General features: G+C 43.5%; 2 protein-coding genes across 5 annotated transcripts in view; one reads left to right on the top strand and one right to left on the bottom strand.

Annotated features, from left to right (window-relative positions):
- RNFT2 (ring finger protein, transmembrane 2) overlaps positions 1–4,921 on the bottom strand; it is a 71,030-nt gene extending 66,109 nt beyond the window's left edge. The window contains exons 1-2 of one of the 2 annotated variants that reach the window (XM_023559465.2): positions 2,267–4,921; positions 1,687–1,745 (exon numbers count right to left, since the gene is read on the bottom strand). In XM_023559465.2, coding sequence (XP_023415233.1) covers positions 1,687–1,745; positions 2,267–2,290 — 83 coding nt within the window. In that variant the 5' untranslated portion in view covers positions 2,291–4,921. Of the gene's footprint in view, positions 1–1,686 lie in introns of both variants that reach the window. The other variant, XM_064272261.1, reaches the window with a different exon arrangement.
- A 130-nt stretch (positions 4,922–5,051) lies between these two features.
- Positions 5,052–21,983, top strand: part of SPRING1 (SREBF pathway regulator in golgi 1) — a 28,706-nt gene continuing 11,774 nt past the window's right edge. Inside the window, exons 1-5 of one of the 3 annotated variants that reach the window (XM_064272259.1) lie at positions 5,174–5,289; positions 6,197–6,291; positions 16,507–16,663; positions 20,081–20,232; positions 20,596–20,709. In XM_064272259.1, coding sequence (XP_064128329.1) covers positions 6,247–6,291; positions 16,507–16,663; positions 20,081–20,232; positions 20,596–20,709 — 468 coding nt within the window. In that variant the 5' untranslated portion in view covers positions 5,174–5,289; positions 6,197–6,246. Of the gene's footprint in view, positions 5,290–6,196; positions 6,292–16,506; positions 16,664–20,080; positions 20,233–20,595; positions 20,710–21,983 lie in introns of all 3 variants that reach the window. The other 2 variants (XM_064272258.1, XM_064272260.1) reach the window with 2 other exon arrangements.

Here is a 21,983-nt window from a genome sequence, read left to right as displayed (position 1 = left end):
CTGCTGACGAGTTGATTCCAACTCGCAGTGACCCTATCAGGTAGAGTAGAGCTACCCCCTAGGGTTTCCAAGGCTGTAAACCTTTACGGAAGCAGACTGCCACGTCTTTCTCCCGTTGTGCAGCTGGTGGGTTCGAACTGCTGATCTCTCAGTTAGCAGCCAAGAGCTTTTAACCAATGTGCCACCAGGGCTCTCTTTAAATCATCCAGTGTGTGGTAATTTCCTACAGTAGTTAGGAAACTGATACCCTAACCTCACCTGCATGGGATTGACCACAGCAATCGTTTTACTGCTTATCTCTTCTTCTACTCCTATCAACCTTTCCCAATACTGGCCGCACACTATCATCACTCAGGGGAGCTTTAGAAAAAATACAGGTGCCCGGCCCCACTGTAGACCAGCTGAACCAAAATCTTAGAGTGTGGGCCCAGGCATTTATATTTCTTTCAAGTCCTCCGCCACCGCGTTAGCCTAGGCCTTGCTCCAGGGGACCAAAGACCACTGCCATTGAGTTGATTCCGACTTAGAGCGACCCTACAGGACGGAGCAGAACTATTCTGCAGAGTTTCCAAGTAGCGGCTGGTGGATACAAACTGCTGACCTTTTGGTTAGCAGCCAAGTTTTTTAGCAGTCAAGTTCTTAGTCACTGCACCACCAGGGCAGCACACACAGGATGCTTAATAAATATTATTTGAGAGAATGAATGAATGAGCAAACTAAAGGCTCTGAGAAGGCCTGCAGTTGAAAAAATTAGCTTTGTTTCAATCCAGTGTTTCTCAAACTTATTTGATCATGGAATTACTACCTTTTTTTTTTTTCATGGAAAGCCTATTAATATCTTGCAGAACCCCTGTTAAACAGTAGAGGCAACACCAGTCTGGAGAAATCTCAGGGCTGGTTCCTTTGGCTTTGAAAACTTGACCTAGGGTTAAGTTTTCATAAACATTGTACAAGGTAGGGTACTTGTTGAAGACAGCTACTCATTCCCTGGGTGCCCTGTCCCTGCTGGCTTTTGGAGCCAGGAAGTGTGTGGTCCAACTCCTTTGGGTTCTGGATAATAATAATAACAGTATTAATAGTGACAACAACAACCAACACCATGGCTATAATCCTCAAGGGTCCTTGAGCTTTTTCTGCACTTCAAGAAGCTGATCAGAAAGCAGAAATCCTGGCAGGTGCCCACGTTGGCCCATGTGGGGACTATCCTCTCTCACCTGCTGTTCCATGGGGCCCTAGAAAGCCCTCCCGCCCTCCTTGAACTTGCCAGCACTCTGAGTTCACTGGGCTCTGGGGACCTTGGGTATTCTCAGGGGATACTCTGCCCACCAAGGGGCTTTTTATAGCTGGCCTGCCTTCCCTGGGCCTCTGCCCAGCACGCAGCTGAGATTTCAGCCTCACCAAGAAAGAATATTCCTTAGGGGCAGAGGCTGTGTTTCCAACTTTTTCATTTAAGGGCTGGAGCTTGAGGCAGCCCAGGAGAGGAGAGCAGGATGGAACCGTAGCTGAAATATGGCTGGCTCAAAGCACAGACTTCGGGGGGCCAATGGACTGGGCCCATATCTCCGCCCTGCCATTTCCTGCCTGTGTGACTTTAGGTAATTGGCTTCCCCTGGGTGATTCTGGGCTGTCCCCCTCACCATACGAAGCCCAGTGCTCCCTGATGGCACCAATATGGGGGGAGCCTACCTTTCAGGTGGAATGTTATCCGTGTTGCTGCTGTGGCGCCTCTGCATTTTCCTTAACACCTGAAAGCCAACACAGGGCGTGAGCCAGTTTCCAATCGCTCCCATTGCCTGTCAGGTTGCTATGGTAATCATAGGGCGGTAATAATCATACTTCACATTCCTAGAGTACATATACATTTTCAAAGCCACATTTTGGTCTTTTAAGCCATTCAGCCCTCAATTCAACGTTCAATCCTATGAGGAAGGAATTGTCAGCCCATTTCACAGATGAGGATGAAGAGACCCAGAGAGGGGTCTGAAGGGAAGGTGAATGGAGAAAGGAGTGAATCAGGCAGCAGTTGAAGAAGAGGCTGGAGGTGGTCAAGTGAGCAGTGAATGACTGGGAGTCAGGAGACATGGGTTTGGGACGGATGCTGCCCTGAACTTGCTATGTACCCCTAAACAAATCAGTAGCCTCTCTGGCCCTCAGATTCTCCACTGTTAAACAGGAAAGGGTGGAGTGGCTGACCCCAAAGCTTCCTTCCCTTCTCACATTTAATAAAGTGGTAATGGAGACGTGAGTGCTAATGGAGACACATCACCTGGTTCACTGTGAGGAGCCACATGGACTTCAGAACTCCATGTTGACGACACCTGGGGTGGGCATTCAGGGCTCCTGGTGGGGTTGTGATCCCAGGATCCCAGAGAGAGCAGGCCTCCACGTCCTTTTTCTCTCCAGAGGGATGCACAGGTCAGGGGAGCTTGCAAGACTGCAGACCCTGGATGGGACAGATACCTGCGTGAACAGTCCATGGGACACCTTGAGGACACCAGTACTCGTAAGTCTTGGAACATCATGAGTAGCTACAAGCAGATCATTCCTTCTGCTCAACATGTCTCCTTAGCCTCTCATTGGCCCCTCTGTGGACTCTTGAGGACAGTTATGACCTTCATGTGTTTCATCCTATTGTCAAACTATGTGTTCTGATTGGGAAATACACAAAACATGCATTGGAGCCTCCAATAGCTTGTCAATGAGATAAGAATAAAATCCAAGCTCAGATTAAAATCCATGACTACAGTTGTACCTGATATGCCCTCATCTACGTTCCCAACCTCATTTCTCTGCACTCTCCCCTTCTGCCACTGCCCCCCGCCCCGGCCATACTGACCTTTCTGTTCCTTCAACACGCCAGCTTGTCCCTGCCTCAGGGCCTTTGTGCTTGCTGTTCCCTCTCCCTGGAATGCCTTTCCCTGTGAATGTTGCATGGCTAGCTTCCTCAGGTCAAATGGCACCTCCTCCCAGTGTCCTCTCACCTCAGGATCCCTCTTAAAATTGCCCTGCTTTGTTATTTATTTACACACTTGCTTAATTGTTTCTGATCTGTCTCCCTTAGAATGTAAACATCATAAAAGCAGGGATCCTGTCTGCCTCATGGGCCGCTCTACCTCAGCATCTAGAACACTGTCTGGCACAGAGTAGCACTCAGCAAGGATTTATTCAATGAATACATTTATAGGTTTCCCGGTTACCTTTTCCTAGATTCCTATTCCCTCCACCCCTTTCACCACGGTTGTTGTTGTTAGGTGCCATCCAGTCGGTTCTAACTCATAGCAGCGCTATGTACAAGAAAACAAAACACTGCCCAATCCTGAGCCATCCTCACAATCGTTTTTATGCTTAAGCCCAGTGTTGCAGCCACTGTGTCAATCCATCTCATTGAGGGTCTTCCTCTTTTTTGCTGACCCTCTACTTTACCAAGTATGGTGTCCTTCTCCAGAGTCTGATCCCTCCTGACAACATATCCAAAGTATGTGAGACGTAGTAGTCTCACCATCCTTGCTTCTAGGGCGCAATCTGGTTGTACTTCTTCCAAGACAGATTTGTTTATTCTTTTGGCAGCACATAGTATATTCAGTGTTCTTTTCCAACACCACAATTCAAAGGCGTCAATTGTTCTTCGGTCTTTATCCATCGTCCAGCTTTCACATGCATAGGAAAACCTTATGAATAGCTCTTTCACCGTAGGGAAGAAAAAAAGGCCATATATTTTCCATACATAGGTTTAGCATCCTTGGATATTTTTTTGTACCAGAACCAAAGATGGTATCTGATCCTCAGTTCAGGGCACCATTAAAAAATCCCATTGTGTTGAGTCGATTCCAATTAAGAGTTACCCTACAGGACAGAGTAGAACTGCCTCGCAGGGTTCCCAAGGCTGTAATCCTTATGGAAGCAGACTGCCACATCTTTCTCCCATGGAGCGGCTGGTGAGTTCCAACCTCCAACCTTTTGGTTAGAAGCGAAACACTTAACCACTGTGCCACCAGGGCTCCTTTCAGGGCACCATTATTGGCTGTTTAATTCCGTTTAATCCTAACCCTGATCAGCCTTTTTGAGGGAGCAGCACCACTTAAGCCTCTTCTCTCCTAGAAAACTAGCTGAGAAATGGGTCATTACATAAATATTTTTCAAGAGCTTGCAAAACTCAGCTTAATGCCCACCCCACCCCAATTATTCCTCATCACCTGCAAATCCTTGTGGCAAAAAAAATACAGTGGTCCGAGGTTCCATCCATAAATCTGACAAAGCTTCCTAAATCAAATGCCCCAGCTTCTACTTTCAGATGTTAGCTTTCGAAAGGGTTTCAGATTCTCCGTTGGAATTAGGCCGTACATAATTATTCCAACATCAAATTGTGGAATGTATTTTTTGCATGTGGGATGCATCTGAATGACAGAATGAAACGCTTTTTAACCCTTTGCTTCATAAATCATACCTCATCCCTATGAAAAATTACATCAAGACTTTTTGTGCATGCGATGTTTAACGTTGCATCCCCGGGCCGCTACAAGGCTGCACCTAAACACATGCAAGGGAAGGACTTCTGCATTACTTGAATTGGGAGCAGACAGGTGCACGTCGGATACAACGTCGCGAGCGTTTATCATTCCTGCTACCAAAGCACAGCGCAGAACGCTCTAGAGCTGCAAGGGCAGGAGATTACACAGAACGTTAGGGGGGGAAAAAAAAACCCGGTTCTCTTTTTTACCTGCCCAGACAATTCAGCAATCACAGCAGCATCGTTCACGTCTCGTCAAGCCAATCACTCACGCGCCGCGGGAAGCACGTGACTTCCGAGTACTTCCGGCCTCCAGTTCAGCTCTTTCTCAGGGTTGCCTCGGTTTGAGGTAGAACCCGAGTACAGCCACTCCGGCCTTACGCACACGATTGCCCGCCCCCTTTCCCGGGCTATAGCCAATAGGAGGCCGCCCCTCCTCAGGGACCAGTGAGCTGAGGCGTGACGCGCCGGGAGGAGGCGGGGCGCTGGCCGAGGTCACGTGGCGCGGCGCGCTCCGGCGCGGGGAGGCTGCCGGGAGTTGGTGGGTCGCGGCCGTGGGGCCGGCGCCCGCTCACGGGATGGAGCTGCCGGGTACTTAGAGGCCATGCCGCCCGGGCCCCGGGCTTGCCGCGCTCCCCGCCCCGGCCGCCACACCCCGCGTCAGCGCCGGGATGGTGAATTTGGCGGCCATGGTGTGGCGCCGGCTGCTGAGGAAGAGATGGGTGCTCGCCCTGGTCTTCGGGCTCTCCCTCGTCTACTTCCTCACCAGCACCTTGAAGCAGGTCAGTGGCCGCCCTCCTTCCCATCTTTGCTTCGGGCGCCCCGGGGAGCCGCCCTGGCCGCCCGGCCCCTCCCCGAAGCGAGGGAAGCTGCCGGAGAGGCGAGGAGTTCTCTCTCGGGTCCACAGACGGGCGAAAGGACCTGCTGGTTTCATCGATGCCTGGGAGCAGAAGGCGTGGGTTAGGCCAGGGGCAGGGCTGGGACTAGAACCCAGTCCGTGGGCTGTTAGGCTGTTGTTATTCTTCTTCTAGTCGCCAACGTGCATTCCAGTCCCAGGCCCTGTGCTGAGAGTGGGGCGTGCATTTTCGCGCTTAAACCTCGCAGCAGTCCTGGAAGATGGGGGGCTCCGTATTACTACGGGGAAACCAAGACTGGAGAGGTGGAGGTGACTGGGGCCAGTAAGTGAGCCGCAAAATCAGCATAGGCGGGGCTGCCAGTCGTTTATTTTGGGGCTCTGCGGTTCCACCTGGGTGACTCACCAGGCCCAGTGAGGTGCCCTTTCTGTGCATAACCTGGTTGAGTGGAATTTTCTTCTCCCCTCCTTCCTTCTGAGCTTTTCTTCCCTGTGGCAGTTTCTGGGAGAAATGGCAAGGTGCCTTGGTGGTAAATGTTACCCAAGGCATTAATAAGTTTGTTTAGAAGTCCAACTTGAGCGTTTGAGTTTTTAGCAGTGGACAGCTCTGGTGTGTGCTCTTATCCTGATGTAATTATTGAATGCTCCACCTTTCCCTCCCAAGAGTCAAGTTCGTAAATAAAATGTGTAAAAGAATAGAAAATAAGCGATGTGAACACCTGACTTTAGGCAAACAGGGGCTGAGTGTTGTAAGCCTCTTCATTGGCTGGAATGTATGGGTGAAGTTCATGTGAACTGCTGTGTTTCTGTGACTTGTGTTTTTTGCTACTCCACAGACGCCTTCTCATAGTCGAGTGTTGCCTTTTCTCTGATGGACCTCTGTTGAATGTTCCAAGATTCAGTCCTCTGCCTTCTTCTCTACCTGACGCAGGTGATTTCCTCTGGCCCCACTGTTTAAATACCAGTTGTATGCTGTTGATATTCCAATTTATAGTTCCTGCCTAGACCTGTCCAGAAAAACCCAAATTCTTATGCCCAGTTACTTACTTGATAGATCTTTTTGAATGTGTTGTAGACTTCTCAAACGGGGCCGAAACAGAACTCTTGATTTTCCTCCGCCTGCTGTCTGCCAACACTTGTTCCTCCCCTAGTCTTCCCGGTCTCCCGGAATGGCATTACTGTTCACCAATTTGTTCAACCTGTGAATACGTCATTCTTCTCTTAATCTCACTCCCTGTGTCCAAACCATGGCTCTGCCTCCTCAGTATATCCTAAATCTGTTCATCTCTCCTCAGAGTCCAGCTGCTATTGTCATCTAAACCACTGTCATCTCTTGTCTGGATCACCACAGTAGTAGCCTACAGCAGGTCTTTGCTTCCTTGCTTAACCTATAGTCTATTCTCGCAATAGGGAGGATAATCTTTTTCAAAAATCAATGCAACACTCCCTTGAGCTTAATTCTTCCTTGGTTTCCTGTTGTGCTCAGATCAAAATCCAGACGGTATTCCAAGATCTCTGCATGGTTGAATCTTTTTGTCATTTCAGGTCAAACTAACCATTAACAGCTTTCAGCTGTACCCAGTGGCATAGTCAAATTACTTCCTTGCCCGTTGACCTGCTTTATTTATTTATTTTTGGCGATAGGGATCACTAACTGAACATTTCTTGATACTTGTTTATCTGTTTCTCCTCGCTCTCCTTTTTAGAATGAAATTTTCTTGAGAATAGGAATCTTACGTGTCTTGTTCATAGAATCTCCAGCCCCTAGAATACTGCCTGGCACTTCACTGACACTCAAATATCGGTTGAACAAACATTGAGTGTTGATCTTTCTAATTGCAATAGCTTTTCCTTTTCTTCTCTCTGGCACACTCCTCCTAATTTTTCCTCTTGTGGCTCAGATGTTGCCCACACTCACCTTCCCCTATACCTGCCATTTAAGCACTCCAGGGTGCCTTGTTCCTTTTTCTTATTATATTTTTTATATATTTATTATATATATATTTTTTATTATAGCGTGTCTTTTTTTTCTTATTTAACTCTGTGATCTAGGGGAGGGATGATGATGACAATTCTCTGAAACCGTTGGCAAATTATTAGTTTTCTAAGTTTCTCTGCTTTCTAATTTCCCCAACGTGTAAAAAACACTGTTCTGTTTTGTCTTAACACATTGTATTATGCAGTCACTACTTCTGAAAAATCAGCCACTGAAAACCCTATGGAGCACAGCTCCACTCTGACACACATGGTATCTCCATGAGTCGGAATTGACTTGACAGCCACTGTTTTTTTTTTTTTTTTAATTATCATTGTGGCCAAAGGACTTTCCCCCTCTGAGATGACTGAACTCCGCAAAGAGAGGGCCTGCCCGTTTTGTTTCTCTATGCCCAGCACTCAGTGCTGAACCTGAAACAGTGCCCAGTACATTTTTACTAAATTAAAGAACCAGCCCGACCTGCTCTTTTTTTTTTCCCTTCAAACTTAAGCATATTTCTCAGGTTCTATACTGCAGTTATGAAAGGAAGCCCTGACCTGCAAGCCCGGGGAGCATAGATATAATGATAATGGCGGTTCATGCTTACTAAGCATTTGCTGTGTTCCATGCTCACTTTCTTATGTGTTAACTCTCTGAAACGTACAGTAACCCTGTCGCCTGATTCCTGGCTGAGAAAGGTGAGGCACAGAGAAAAGGGTTTGCTGAAGGTCACACTGTGGGTGAGCGTTCAAGCCGGGGGCAGCCTGGCCTCAAAGTCCATGCCTGTGACCACTGCACTAGGGCTACTAGTGATCCAGCTTTGCCACTCGATATCTCTAAGGTTAGAGGTGCCTCTATTATGAGGGAGTTGAAGTAGATGACCTCTGAAATCATATGAACTGCCCATTCCCTCCCCTGCAATTTTTCTGAGAAAACATCAGCCACGTTTTTAGTGTCTAAAAATATCTGAAAGTAATACTTGCCCATTATGAAATCAGACAATAAAGAGAGGTAAAAGAAAATGTACTCATTGCACCTCAGTTTTCTTTATTCTCACTCCCTTGAGATAACCATTGTTAAGTTTGGTCTCTATTCTTTGGCGCCATCTCTGTGGTTATATAAACTTATATTTAAAAATGCCGGCCAACCTGCAGGTGCGTGAATGAGAAATAAATGCATATTGTTTTATTCTGCCATGTTTGGGGGTGGTTTCTTATGCAGCATTGTTGTGGCAATAGCTGACTGATACATACATGATATACCTTTCCGAGTGTTTGCCTTCTTTGTGTCCCTCAATAACACTTAAACATTGTCTTCAAATAAGTTTTATAAATTTAAGTTTATTCCTAGTCGTTATTATTTTAATTTATATTTCTCTGACTGTTGGTCAAGTTGAACGTTTTATGCTTTTCAATAATTTGAACATTGAGCTTCTTATGTTGCTTTTTCATATTCTTTGACCATTTTACTATTGGCTTGTCTTCTCTGTGTGTGTGTGCTTTAGGTGAAAGTTTACAGCTCAAGTTAATTTTTCATGCAAAAATTTATACACGTTGTTATGTGACACTAGCCACAATCCCTGTAATGTGACAGCAGATTCCCCCTTCCCACCCTGGGTTTCCCAAGTACATTCAACCAGCTCCTGTCCCTTTCTGCCTTCTCATCCCGCCTCCAGACAGGAGCTGCCCATTTTGTCTCTTGTATCTACTTAAACTAAGAAGCACGCTCTTCGTGAGTGTTAGTTTATGTTTTATAGTCCAGTCTAATCTTTTTCAGAAGAGTTGGCTTCGGGAATAATTTTAGTTCTGGGCTAACAGGGAGTCCGGGGGCCCTATCTTCTGGGGTTCCTCCAGTCCCAGTCAGACCATTTGAAGTCTGGTCTTTTTACTACAATTTGGGTTCTGCATCCACTTTTCTCCTGCTCCATCAGAGAGAGGCTCTCTGTTGGGTTCCTTGTCAGAGCAGTCATTGGTGATAGCTGGGCACCGTCTGTCTAGTTCTTCTGGTCTCAGGCTGATGGAGCCTCTGGTTTATGTTGCCCTTTTGTCTCTTGAGCTAATATTTTCCGTGTCTTTGGTGTTTTTCATTGTCCTTTGCTCCAGATGGGTCAGGACGAATTGATGCATCTTAGGTGACTGCTGGCCAAGCTTTTAAGACCCCTGATGTATTGGCTTCTCTTTTTAATCACAGTGGAAATTCTTTGTATGTGAAACACTCTTCCTTTGTGAAGGTTCAAGAAGAGAAGTGGATTCAGGTCTGCTTGATTTTAAAGCCCCTGTTCTTAATTCTTAACCGTTGTTACAGAGATAAAAACAGATAATCTGTACAATGTTTAAGAAAAAAAAAAATTGAAAAATTTTGAGTTTGTGTGTAAATCCTTACTTCCAGTTTCTCTTGAAAATCAAGGCGATTTGGCAGCAGTGGGTCTACATTCCAGTCGGGCAACAGGCAGAGGGAACTAAGTCAAGGCTGCATCCTTCGGATTCTGGAATATATTTTGCCTGCTGGGCCATACCCTCATGTATGTTTTCAGCCTTACCTCCTGCGTTAGTTATCAGTGTAATTCACAAATAACCTCGTTACCCTTCTTTTGGGCACATGGTGGGATCAACTCTGCCACCTCTTTTAAGTTAGGAGCGGCTGTGTGGCTTCTTTCGGCTAAGAAGATGTAGGCTGTCACTTCCAGGCAGCTTTGGGTAGTGTACGTTGCCTTTGCTGGCCACGTTGATCTTGGAGGCCACGTGTCGAGATGGAGTCCCCTTCATGTTGCCTGAGAGATTCCTTGACTCACTGCTTTCACTTAGTACAGTGTTTTCGGGGTTCATCCATGTTGCAGCGTGTATCAGTGCCTCGTTTTTTTAATGTAAATATTCCATTGTATTGATATACCTTTTGTTTATCCATTCATCATTAGATGATCATTTGGGTTATTTCCACCTTTTGGCTATTATGATACTTTGAATATTTGTGTACATGTTTCTATGTGAATAGATGTTTTCATTTCTCTGGGGTATGTATCTAGGAGTGAAATTGCAGGGTCAAATTGTAACTATGTTTAACTTTTTGAGGAACTACCAGGCTGTTTTCCAGAGTGGCTGCACCATTTGCTGTGAATTTAAGAAAGTACCACTTGCCAAGTTTTTGGGTCGTTTCAAAGGTGAATAATCATAATTATCTATTAAGATACTTCACCCATTTCCAATGACAGATCTTTGTGAGGTGTGTTTTCTTCCTCTGCATCGACTAAAACAGCATATAGCAACAAATTAAATGCAGAAGTAGATAATGAGAATCCAGCTATTTTCCATGAAGCCAGACATCAAAGAAATTTGCAAAAATGTAAAAACATTACCCCTCTTCTCACTAATTTTTTTTTTTAAATCAGCTTTTTTTTTCCACAGAAGCATGTTATTTATGTCACGTGTAATGGGTTTATTATTGTTTTCAAATGAATTAATACAGATTTTAAGAGTTTACGTTGTAATTTACAACGTGGTAAACATCAATAGCAGTAACCCACATAAAGCCACATAATGGGGTCCTCGGTAACGTTAGGAGTCCTAGGACCCAAACCTCTGAGAAGCGCAGACCTAGCCCGCTGTGACTAATGCTCCCCTGCAGGCTGCAGCTTCCGTCACCTGCCGCTCCCTAGCTGTGTGGCTCCCTAGCTGCGTGGCTCACTAGCTGAGTGGCTCCCTAGCTGTGTGGCTCACTAGCTGAGTGGCTCACTAGCTGAGTGGCTCACTAGCTGTGTGGCTCACTAGCTGTGTGGCTCCCTAGCTGAGTGGCTCCCTAGCTGAGTGGCTCACTAGCTGTGTGGCTCCCTAGCTGTGTGGCTCCCTAGCTGTGTGGCTCACCAGCTGAGTGGCTCACCAGCTGAGTGGCTCACCAGCTGAGTGGCTCACCAGCTGTGTGGCTCACCAGCTGAGTGGCTCACTAGCTGTGTGGCTCCCTAGCTGTGTGACGCCAGGCAGCTTTGCTTCCTCTTGCCTAGCCTCGGGTTCTTGATCTGTAAAATGGAGATGCGGCATGGAACATCCAGGGGCTTTTAGGATTAATGGAGAAGGGGCTATGAGAAGCTTCAGAGCCCCGAACGATCCTTAGCTCTGCTTCAGTGAGACTATGAGCTCACGGAGCAGATGCGGCAGCGTTTTGCCTAGAGAATAGGTGTTTACCCTCTGCTGCTTTGAATTCCTCTTTTCTTTCGTTTTCATGTTAATTAATGCTTTGGGGGATAATTTTAAATTGTAGAGATGGGAGCATAGGAGGAATTAGTGGCAATGGTGGGGATGCGATTAGGGGAGAGGGTTGGGAATGATGAGTGGTGCCAGGTGACTTGGATGCATTTATTTAACAGATGTTTAGTGAACACCAACTGTGTGCTAGACCCTGTTCTGCTAGATGCAGTGTAGAACAAAGCAGAAAGGGCCTTTGCTCTCCAAGAGCCTATATTCTGCGAGAAGGTAGAAAGGACAAATAGTAAATAAGGAAAATTATTCCGGATCATGATTTCTGATGTGAAGAGAACAAAACAGGATGATATGATAGAACGATCCTAACTCTGTGTGGGGCATCAGAGCTGCGATGAAAGAAATTCAGAATTTGGGAGTTGCAAGGGACCGTAGAGGTCTTCTCGTGTAAATAAATGCCCTCATACTTGTACAAGTGGTGCAGCTCCTGAAAGTTTCCAAGCTATTCGCCTGGCTCTTTGAAAATATGGTAACATCTTCAGCTTTAAAGTAACTGAGTATGTAAATTACTGCCAAGCCAGACACTATCTAAAGGGTTGCTCTGAGTCGGAATCAGCAACAGGTTTAAAGTGAAGTGTGATAAACCGTAGGAGAAAGTTGCTAATCTGGTTTTTTGTTTTGTTTTTCACTAATCACCAGGGTTCATTTATTTTTTTCAGAAAATTTGTAAAACATTACACAGAGTAAAGGAGAGAAATAATTACCTGTAATCTTGCCAACCAGAGGTATCCACTATTTATATTTTTTCTACTGTTTTTCCATAGATTTTTTTTTCTCAATATAGTTGAGACATACCACTTCTTCATATAACATATGAGTTTTCCTCCATCATAAAAAGCTCATTGTAAGCATAATTTTTTTTTATGAGGAGAATCTCCCGTTATCTGGTTGTACTTAAGCTTGCCGGAATATTGGACATCTAGTATACCTTCTGATCTTTATCACTTTATTCTTTTTTTTTAAGAACCAAAGTACATTTTTAAATGACAATGCTGCCTTGTGCTTAACAACTTACATGGAAAAAAATTTATCTCATTTGACTCTCAGGATAACCCCTGAAAAATACACAGGGCAGATGTTCATATATCCATTTTTTAAAACTGAGGAACTCTGATTAAGCAACAAACGTTAGTAATTAAAAATACTCCTGTAGCTCTTCACAATTTATGAAGAAAGTTCTTGTGTATTTTTTCACTCCTTTTTGCTCCTGTTCTTTTCTTTGTCCCCCAGTGCACCACATGTGGACAGCTTTTGTAGCATCTACAGCAAGTTATTGCATTGGTTTATGTACGTATCTCTTTATCCACCACTTTGGAAGCTGTTTGAGGCTAGGGACCCTCTCTATGTTTGTCTCTGTATCCTTAGTACATTGTAAGAATGCAATAAATACGTTTTGAATGAACCTTGAATGAAAAAAAATATATACGGGGAAAAACTTAAAACTGAGACAATCTAATAGGATCAGTGGAACAATTTGGGAAAGTTCCCCTGAAGGACTCCCCCAGTGTCCCTTCACAGCACCCTCTGCGGGACTGGGCCTTTGAAAAAGTGAGGGAGTGCTACTTCATTACAATTGTGTGCCGTCTTGGCACTCTCACTTATCTGGCTCTTTGGCAAAGTCTTGAATATTCATGTTTGAAAACAAGTTCAAGTGCTGGGAGAATTGATTTCCTGTTTATCAGGAATGAAATTATGTTGAAGAGGTCCTTCCGGGATGTCGTCAACTTTTTTTTTTTTTTTTTTCCAAGGAAGACTAACAGGGTAGTTTGGGAGTAATGTTAAGAGCATTTTAACCTTGTCATAGATTCAGTTTACTTATGTTGACCACCTCTTAATGGTCTTTATGGCTATTTATCTAGGGTCGCATTTGAAGCTCAGTGTAGCTTGCATATAGCTTGATTATGCAGTTACCTGATACGCTCCCAGCAGGGCAGAGAAGTATGAATTTACGTGTAGTCACAGCGTGCACCAAAGTGATTGCTTCATATCCCCAACACTTCTCCGCTTAGCGTCTCACGCTAACTGAGGAATATAGGTGTTGTTTTTGATAACCTGTCCTGCTTCTGCTAGAGACCACGATTTCCTTTATTTTAATTTTTTTCAGTGCTTTCCTTGAAAAGAAACCAAAGGGAGGGAACAGAATACAAACTAAAGCCACCATGAGGGACTGTTTTATGCCTAGTAAATGAAAGAACAAAATCTGGTACTTGTGATGGTAAAATTGTAAGCACTATTGTTGTAATGCTGGCAATCCTAGAAGCAATATAACCTTTGGGAAGTTATTGGCTTCGTATAGCGTTGACAGTGCTTCCGGTAATATTTACTGCAACACGTTATTCAAGGGAATAGAAAAAAGCTCCACGTTTTTATTGCAGTGCTATCGATGACAACAAAATCCTGGGATGGGCCTAGATGTTGACTAGATGTTGACGTGTTTACTAAATTATAGCTTATGAACATGATGGATTATTATATAGTCTGGAAAATGGGATTATCGAGACAATGTAGGTACTTGAAAATTGGTTACTGTCCAATTAGTGTCAAGAAGAACTGAATATAAAGCATACTAATTTGTAGTGTAAATGCCAGGGGTCAAAGGCTAGACATTAATACGCAAAAGTAAAAAGCACTTTATTTATGTGATTGGATTGTGGATGATATTTTGTCTTTAATGTTGGTGATTTATTTTTTTAGTAAACTTTTTTATTTTGGAACAATTTAAAATTTACAGCAAAGAACAATAGTACAGAGTTTCCGTAGTCTTGTCACCCAAATTGCCCTGTTAATAATCTGTTTTTCATAGTATCTTTATAATTTTTATTTTAAATTAAAAATATAAACATTCCAAAGGGGATGAAAGACGTTAATCATCACCTGTATCCCTCCCATGTCAGTAGCCTGGAGTGTACCTTTGTGCTCTTACATACGTGTCTGTGTATATTATTGTTATCATTAGGATAATGTAATTTGTGATAATACCATTCTGCAACTTTTTTCACTTAATATACCATGGAAAACAGGAGCCCTGGTGGCACAACAGTTAAAGGACTCGGTGGCCAACTGAAAAGTCAGCGGTTCGAACCCACCAGCAGCTCTGCAAGAGAAAAGACCTGGTGATCTGCTCCCATAAAGTTGACAGCCTAGGAAACCCTATGGGGCAATTCTACTCTGTCGTAAATGGTTGCTGTGAGTTGCCATCGGCAGCACCTACCAAAAACATACCATGCTCTCCAACCATGTCTGTTTTAAAGAAATACTGATTCCCAGTATTTTTGCTGGATTCTCAGTTAGTTTACAGTTGGGCTCAAGAATCAGAATTTCTTAAAGCTCCCTACATAATATAATGTCGAAGTCAGGCCTAAGAACCAGTACACTAGATAGTTATCAATCGTAGCTAGGTTTTTTTTTTTTTTTATGGTGTGGCTACGCCGGTATTTGTTCAGTCATTTGTTGATGAGTTTCCAGGTTTTTTCCATCATTTAAGCAATGCTGTGTGTAATTAAACATTTTCATGCATCCTTATACATTGATGGTCTCTACAGGATGTTGTTAGGTGCCATCAAGTCAGGTCTGACTCCTAACGACCCCATTTACAACAGAACAAAACGCTGCCCAGGGCTCAAAAATGATTTTACTGGTCGGGAGTGTATGTGGGTATGTGCGTTTTAAATGTTAATAGTTCTTCCCAGTTCACTTTCCTAAAGAAATTTTAGTAACTGTAAGGATTTTTTTTCTTTTTTATGTGTGTAAGCTTTACCATCAGACTTTCAAGGTTAGTCGTTTTTGCTTAAACAATGACACATGACAGATTATTCTTAATGGCAGAAGCCACAGAACACTGGCACTCTCGTTACAATGGTAGAATGTTTAATGTACTCAAAAAGCCTTTAGGAGGGAATCTTGTATTGATTGTTTTGTTTTCTTAACAATAGGCTTAAGCATTCAGAAGATGACTGTCATGCTTGGCTTGTTTTCTGGCACTCAGGCACCTTCTTCTTAGTTCCTTTAACAGCAGTTTTGAAAGCTCGATCCCACATAGCTTCAAGGCTAGGAAAAGGGTGGTCTAAACTCTTTCCTCCGGGGTAACTCTTCACTCTGGTATGTGGGTAAAGAAAGGGATGCTATAAACGTTACATACTCAGTATTCTTTCATAGAAGGGATTTACAAGTTGACATGCTTCATCTTGCCCCAGGTTGGCTTCCTCACTCAGTATTCCCGTACGTGCACTACTGCAACACTCCTGACTGCAGATGAAAGCGGCCTTGTGCTCCAGAGGTGTTGGGTATTGCCTGAAATGACAGTTGAAACATTTCTTTGAAGTTTCCTCTTTTCCTGTAAAAGTTTGTTCAGGTTTTGTGTTCTGTTCCACAGTTTGTTTGTTTTAGTGTCAAAAAATGTGTTGAAAGACTTGCCGTCAGAAAGGAAAAGCTCAAAACTCTTCCCCATTCAAAGGTTTTCGTAAAGTTAACACTTCAGGGATATGAGGCACATTTGTAATATGCACGTAACCCGGGGGCCCAGCGTGTAAGTATGACAGTTCTAAAGCATAACCCTAATTTCTTTTACTTCCAAATCAAAAAACCCATTGCTGCTGAATCGATTACAACTCCTAGTACCCTATAGGACTGAGTGGAGCTGCCCCATAGGGTTTCCAAGGAGCGGCTGATGGATTTGAATTGCCTACCTTTTGGTTAGCAGCCAAGCTATTAACTATGTGCCACCAGGGCCTCACTTTTTTTCCAGCTTTATTTTACTTTTGTTTTATGACATTGACTCTGACTTTGTTTATGTGGAGGAATACAGATGCCCGTTGTTCAGGCTTTTTACAGCGTTTCTGTCTTCTCGCTGTAGTTTCTATGAGAAATTGGTGAAAATGAGAGAAACCGTACTTTAACTTTGTCATTTATGGTCTCTTTGTAGGAGGAGAGGGCAGTGAGAGATCGGAATCTCCTCCAGGTTCAAGACCATGATCAGCCCATTGCCTGGAAAGTACAGTTTAACTTGGGCAATAGCAGTCGGCCAAGCAATCAGTGCCGTAACTCCATTCAAGGGAAGCACCTCATCACGGATGAACTTGGTAAGGCTGAGTCTCCTCCTCTCCTGCAATCGGTGAAATACACTGGTGGGGCCATTTGTAGGGCATTTTACAGGGATTTCTCTACGATACATTTTTCCTTTCATTTCCAGCATTTCTCACATCTTCTCTTTCTTGCCCCACTCGTTGTTTGAGGATCCCCTTAATGTCAGAGAAGCTTGGTTTGATAACTCTTAAGCGTTCTTTGTGCCTGTAATTTGTCATCTAGCATTTGATCATGCGTTGGTCCCCAGGTGACGGCTTGCCAATCTCCCCATCCCCAGTGTTTTCTAATCTTGCCACCCTTTGCATCTTGTTGGTAAACTCTATAGGATAAGAGTTCAGTTTTCCTCCTCGGTAACCTCAATAATGCCCTTGTGGTGTTAGCACTTCGGAAATGTACTTGTTGAGTGACTGATCAAATAGTTTCAAATGAATTATAAACACATTCAAAATGTGTTACTGTTGCAGCTAAAACATGAGTTTGTTTGTTTTGGGGCTTTCTCCCAGAGCTTTCTTGCTTCCTTGTAAGCTTTAAGAGAGGAGCTTCCTGCATGGGTTAGGTGGCTAGCCTAGACAACTGGTAGAGCTCTTCTTTCTTCCTACTGGGCACTGTGCGGAAAGCCTTTCTTAAATATTTCATCTGATTTTTGCAAATCATAAACACAGCACCATTACCACACTAAAAAAATCCAATTGTTCCTTAATGTTAAACAGCCAACCAGCGTCCAGAGTTCCCTGATGATGAATATTTTTCTTTTTCAACAGGCAGTTTGCAATAACCTGTTTTTCTATTTGTTTGCAAAAATAAAATTTACTCTTTTTCAAAGATTCCTAGAACAGTTGGGTTATTAACCTGACAGTGTGTATTGATACAGGGAGCCTTGTATTAGAATCTTCATCTATACTTAAGCTAAACAAAATGAAGATACATACTGTCCTTACAATGAAGACCACAATGCCCTGTTGTTTAAAAAAAAAAAAAAGATTCTTTCCAAAAGATCTCAAAATTAACAAGTAATGTCATCAAGAGATGAGAGATGAAGGAAGGAGTCAGGAAAACTACCCAGATAGAGTAGAAGAGCTGGAAAATTTTGCACAACTAAAACACTCTACTCGGCAATGATGCCACTTACAATCTCTGTTTTTATAGTCCCACTTAAGAAACAAATAATGTGGCAAATAACCTTTTTTTTAACAGAGTAAGGTTTAAGAGAATAGCAGAGGAAAATTACTTCTGCAACTTATACAGCATGTCAGTGAGTAAAACTGGACAAGGACCAAGTATCTTGACTTCGAGTTCAGACTGTATGACATTCAGTGAGAAAATATGAGATGTTATATTTTAATATTTAGCATTGAATTATGAACAGCTTGTCATGTTCTTTTGTCTTAGCTATCAAAAGAAAGATTTTTTTCTGATTCATTTAGGCAAAACACACTCTCAGGCTCCTTGCGTAAAAAACTCCCAAGATTCAAAAATAAATACATAAAAATCCAAGAGCCACAGGTTTTACCTCAGCTCTGTGAAAGGGGGAGAAGAGGTAAGTTGGCTTAATAAAGAAAACTTCCAAGAATTTATGCCATTTAGAAAACTAGATGCCAGCGTGAATATTGCCAGAGCAACACATTATTAAATAAGACAACCAATTAGAATTACAAACTTTCCGGAGGCTGGGAATTACTTTCCCAGGTCATAGTAACACACTTGGAGGTTGTGATCTTACAGGACTCATTGGAAGTAACATTTGCACGAGTAGATTGATGATGCAGAATAAGAACTCTTGATGAGCTTTCTTTGAGAAGAAGTTAGAAGGACCTGTGTGGCTTTCAAGGCCAAGTATTGGAAGTTAGCACTGGGAGGAAAAAGAGGGCCTGAGAAGCTCACACTTATGATACGATACGGAAAAGAAGGGGGAAAAAAATAATTTCAACAAGCGGAGCTTAGATCACATAATATCTGGTATCTTCTGGATGCCGAGGCCATAGGGTTGTTGTGCATTTGTTATTTTGGGCAGAATTTTGAGAAAAATGCTGACTTATTTGGATACATTTTGTTTGTTTATAACCCCCGTGACAAAAATTAGTAGGAATAGCTAAGGTGACTCCCGGAAACATTTACTGTGGTATTAGAATCCTGCCGTCTTAATTTAGAAGACAGAATTGCCTGGTTAAAAAAAAAAAAAAGGCATCAGCTCCCAGGTAACTGGGCCTGGTTCTGTTAAGTGAGGGCCTCTTTAGTCTCTTCCCACAGTCATCATTCTACTGGCAGCCGCTTGCTTTTGCTCAGCCTTTTTTTTCCAGAGTAGTTACTGACAACAACCTTACACTTCACCAAGTCTCAGTCTCTGAGGATTGAGAAGCTGGGGCATTTGGACTGGAGTGATGCTAGTAACAGCTGCTCTGTACCTGAGAGCCCGTGCGTGCACCCATGGGCCCGTGCGTGCACCTGGGGTTTCCCAAGGGCCAGGTGGTATCCCTCATGGACTTATTCTACATTTTTCTACCCCACTCCCAGAAGGATGTAGAGAAATGTCAATTTAGCAGCTCTGAACAATAAATTAACTCTTGTAAAGAGATTCTTTCCCTAAAGTTGAGCATGAATTAACTGGGTCGGAGGGTATGTATGTGGATAAATGATGGGATTTGAGAACCAAAACCGAACCCATTGCTGTTGAGTCGATTCCGACTCATAGCAAAGCAACCCTATAAGACAGAACTGCCCCATAGGGTTTCTAAGGAGTGCCTGTTGGATTTGAACTGCTGACCTTTTGGTTAGTAGCCGTAGCTCTTAACCACTATGCCACCAGGGTTTCCATGGGATTTGAGGGATAGAGGGAGTTAAGAAGTTGCTCTGCCTTGCGTATTAGAAAACTCTGTATTCCCTAATGCTGACGGTTATTGAATCCTGGCATTTGTACTTATAAACAACCTAAGTTAATTTATGAAGGTCAGGTAATAGCTATTTACTTCTTTAAAAATATATAAAAAAATTAAAGGCACTGAATAAATGGCAGGAATTCGAAAGATACTTCTAAAGAGTTTTTTCTAACTTAGAAGGCTCTCACCTTGATTTTTTTTTATTTTCAGATTTTGTCTGAAAAAGACTGACATTTTTCTTCAGGCGTGATGAAAGATAGCCTTGCAGAGGTTAGCATAGGAAAATGTGGACGTGGTTAAATCAGATGTGTGACAGCAGACTGAAGCGTAGGCGGGCTGTGGTGTGGAACCTGGTTATAACCCGGGAGTGCGCATTTCCCGTAACACATTCTGTCTGACCTCTGGCTCTTTGGTGCTTGGGATGTTCCGGGCTGCAGATTCTGTCTCTGGCTTCTTCGAGCGCGGTATTGGCATTGTTTCTGCACGATCAGGGATGGGAGGACTGCTGGCTTTATGCTAAGGTTAGTCTCTGACTTTCAGGGTATGTTTGTGAAAGGAAGGATTTGCTGGTGAACGGTTGCTGTAATGTCAACGTCCCCAGCACAGAGCAGTATTGCTGCAACGGCTGCCTGTCTAACGGCTGCTGCAGCGCGTACGAGTACTGTGTCTCCTGCTGTCTGCAGCCCAGCAAGGTATGTGGCGTCGCCTCGTGCTACACCCCCTGTTCCTTTCTGCCTTTACTTCATGGTGAGTGCTAGACTCTTCGTGTGAGAGTCTTTTGAAAACAGAACTGGGAACGGAGCTTTGTAGGTGTCAGAAAATTGCTGCTGTGAAGTCGCCTTTGTCTGCAAGGGAAGGAGGTGGTGCTCAGTTGCTCGAATGGTTCTTCTGCAGAGTGGACCATTGTATTGCTGTTCAGGTAGCTGATGAATAAGATACCCAGCTCCCTCTCTGTCCCTGTAGCCACATTCTCTTAGTTAAGGAGAGATATCCAAGGTTACCTTTTGCTGGCTTCATCTGGAATTTATTACAGGTGCAAACTTTTGTTTCCATAGCAACTGCTCCTGGAGCGCTTCCTCAGCCGGGCAGCCGTGGCGTTCCAGAACCTCTTCATGGCGGTAGAAGATCACTTTGAATTGTGCTTGGCTAAATGCAGGACCTCATCCCAGGTCAGAAGCTGTAATTTCTCTTGCTGGGGGATGGGCAGGTGAGAGGCGGGGCGAGACAAGGTGTGCTCAGGTCATTTTTGTGATATGATTAGGGAGAAATGACTCACGTGAAGCCATGTCAAGCATTGTTTGGTTTTGCGTGGCATAATGGTAGCATTTAGAATGGTAAAGTAAGATTTATATAAATCAAAGTCTAATCAGCTCGTATCTCTCCTATCTGAATTGCATGTCTGTGCATTAAGTGGGAGCTTAAAATTATTTTTAAGTCTGGGTGGTGTGCATTAATTCCTGAGAGAAGTTCTCTCCACTCTGTCAGACTGAAATTTGACTAAGGTTTTGCAGCAGCCACTTGTTTAAATAGTAATTTGTTCTGTGCAGAGTTGCGATTTATTTTAGAACTTCAAGGGGATGGGCAGGTGGGTATTCAAAAATACATGAGTAAATCTGCTGGCTGTCAAGCTCTCAATACTTATTTGCATGCTGTCATTAACTGCTTTGTCCTTTGGGTACCACATATTGCACCTGCTGCTGCCAGCGTCTGAAAGTCTTTAGTCTTCCCTTCGCTCTCTGTATTCTTGTCTCCCTGCTTTTGTGATTGGGCATTTATCGTAGCTCTTTGTGCAATCCCCAGACATGTTTTTTACGCAGGCATGCTTCTTCTGGCTTCTATTCATGGTGCGTCCCAGATTGTCCTGGCTTCATCTATGATAACCGAGTTATTTGTCATTCTCCAGAACCCTCGTACCCTTGGTCAGGCTTCTGTATTTCACCTTTTGATTTTACCCCTCTTTCATGTCTCTGCTTTGCTCTGAGCACGTTCAGCATCATTGGATCAATATTTCAGGGATTATAACGAGCATTTGAAAACATTAAGAAATTCCTGATAGTCTTGTTTTGCTTGAAGAGCTTTCCACTTGAATGGGCTCTAAAGGAAATGTGGAAGAAGGCTGAACACATGACTCATTTTGATTCAGAGTCTCTCTAATTCTGAGAAATGCTAGAAAAGGTGAAGTGTTTTTTTCCTTAACTGATAAAACCCAGGAGTTCCAATCTTCAGTGAAGCTGCTATGCTTTCTGACTGTTTTTTTATTGTAAAGAGAGACTTCCCAATTGCCATTCAATTTGTGTTGATAACAGTATCCCAAGAAAGAGAAGATTTGGCTGTGTGTCTATCAAATTGGATTAATACTTTCAATTTATTTGCTTAGCATTGTTCTTGGGCTAATTAACGAACTCCAGACTAGCCAAAAACTCAAGTTGCTTGTATGAAAACA

This window comes from Loxodonta africana, chromosome 19 (assembly GCF_030014295.1).
Source record: "Loxodonta africana isolate mLoxAfr1 chromosome 19, mLoxAfr1.hap2, whole genome shotgun sequence".
Classification (NCBI taxonomy): domain Eukaryota; kingdom Metazoa; phylum Chordata; class Mammalia; order Proboscidea; family Elephantidae; genus Loxodonta; species Loxodonta africana.
This window is presented reverse-complemented; position numbering and strand designations above follow the sequence as displayed.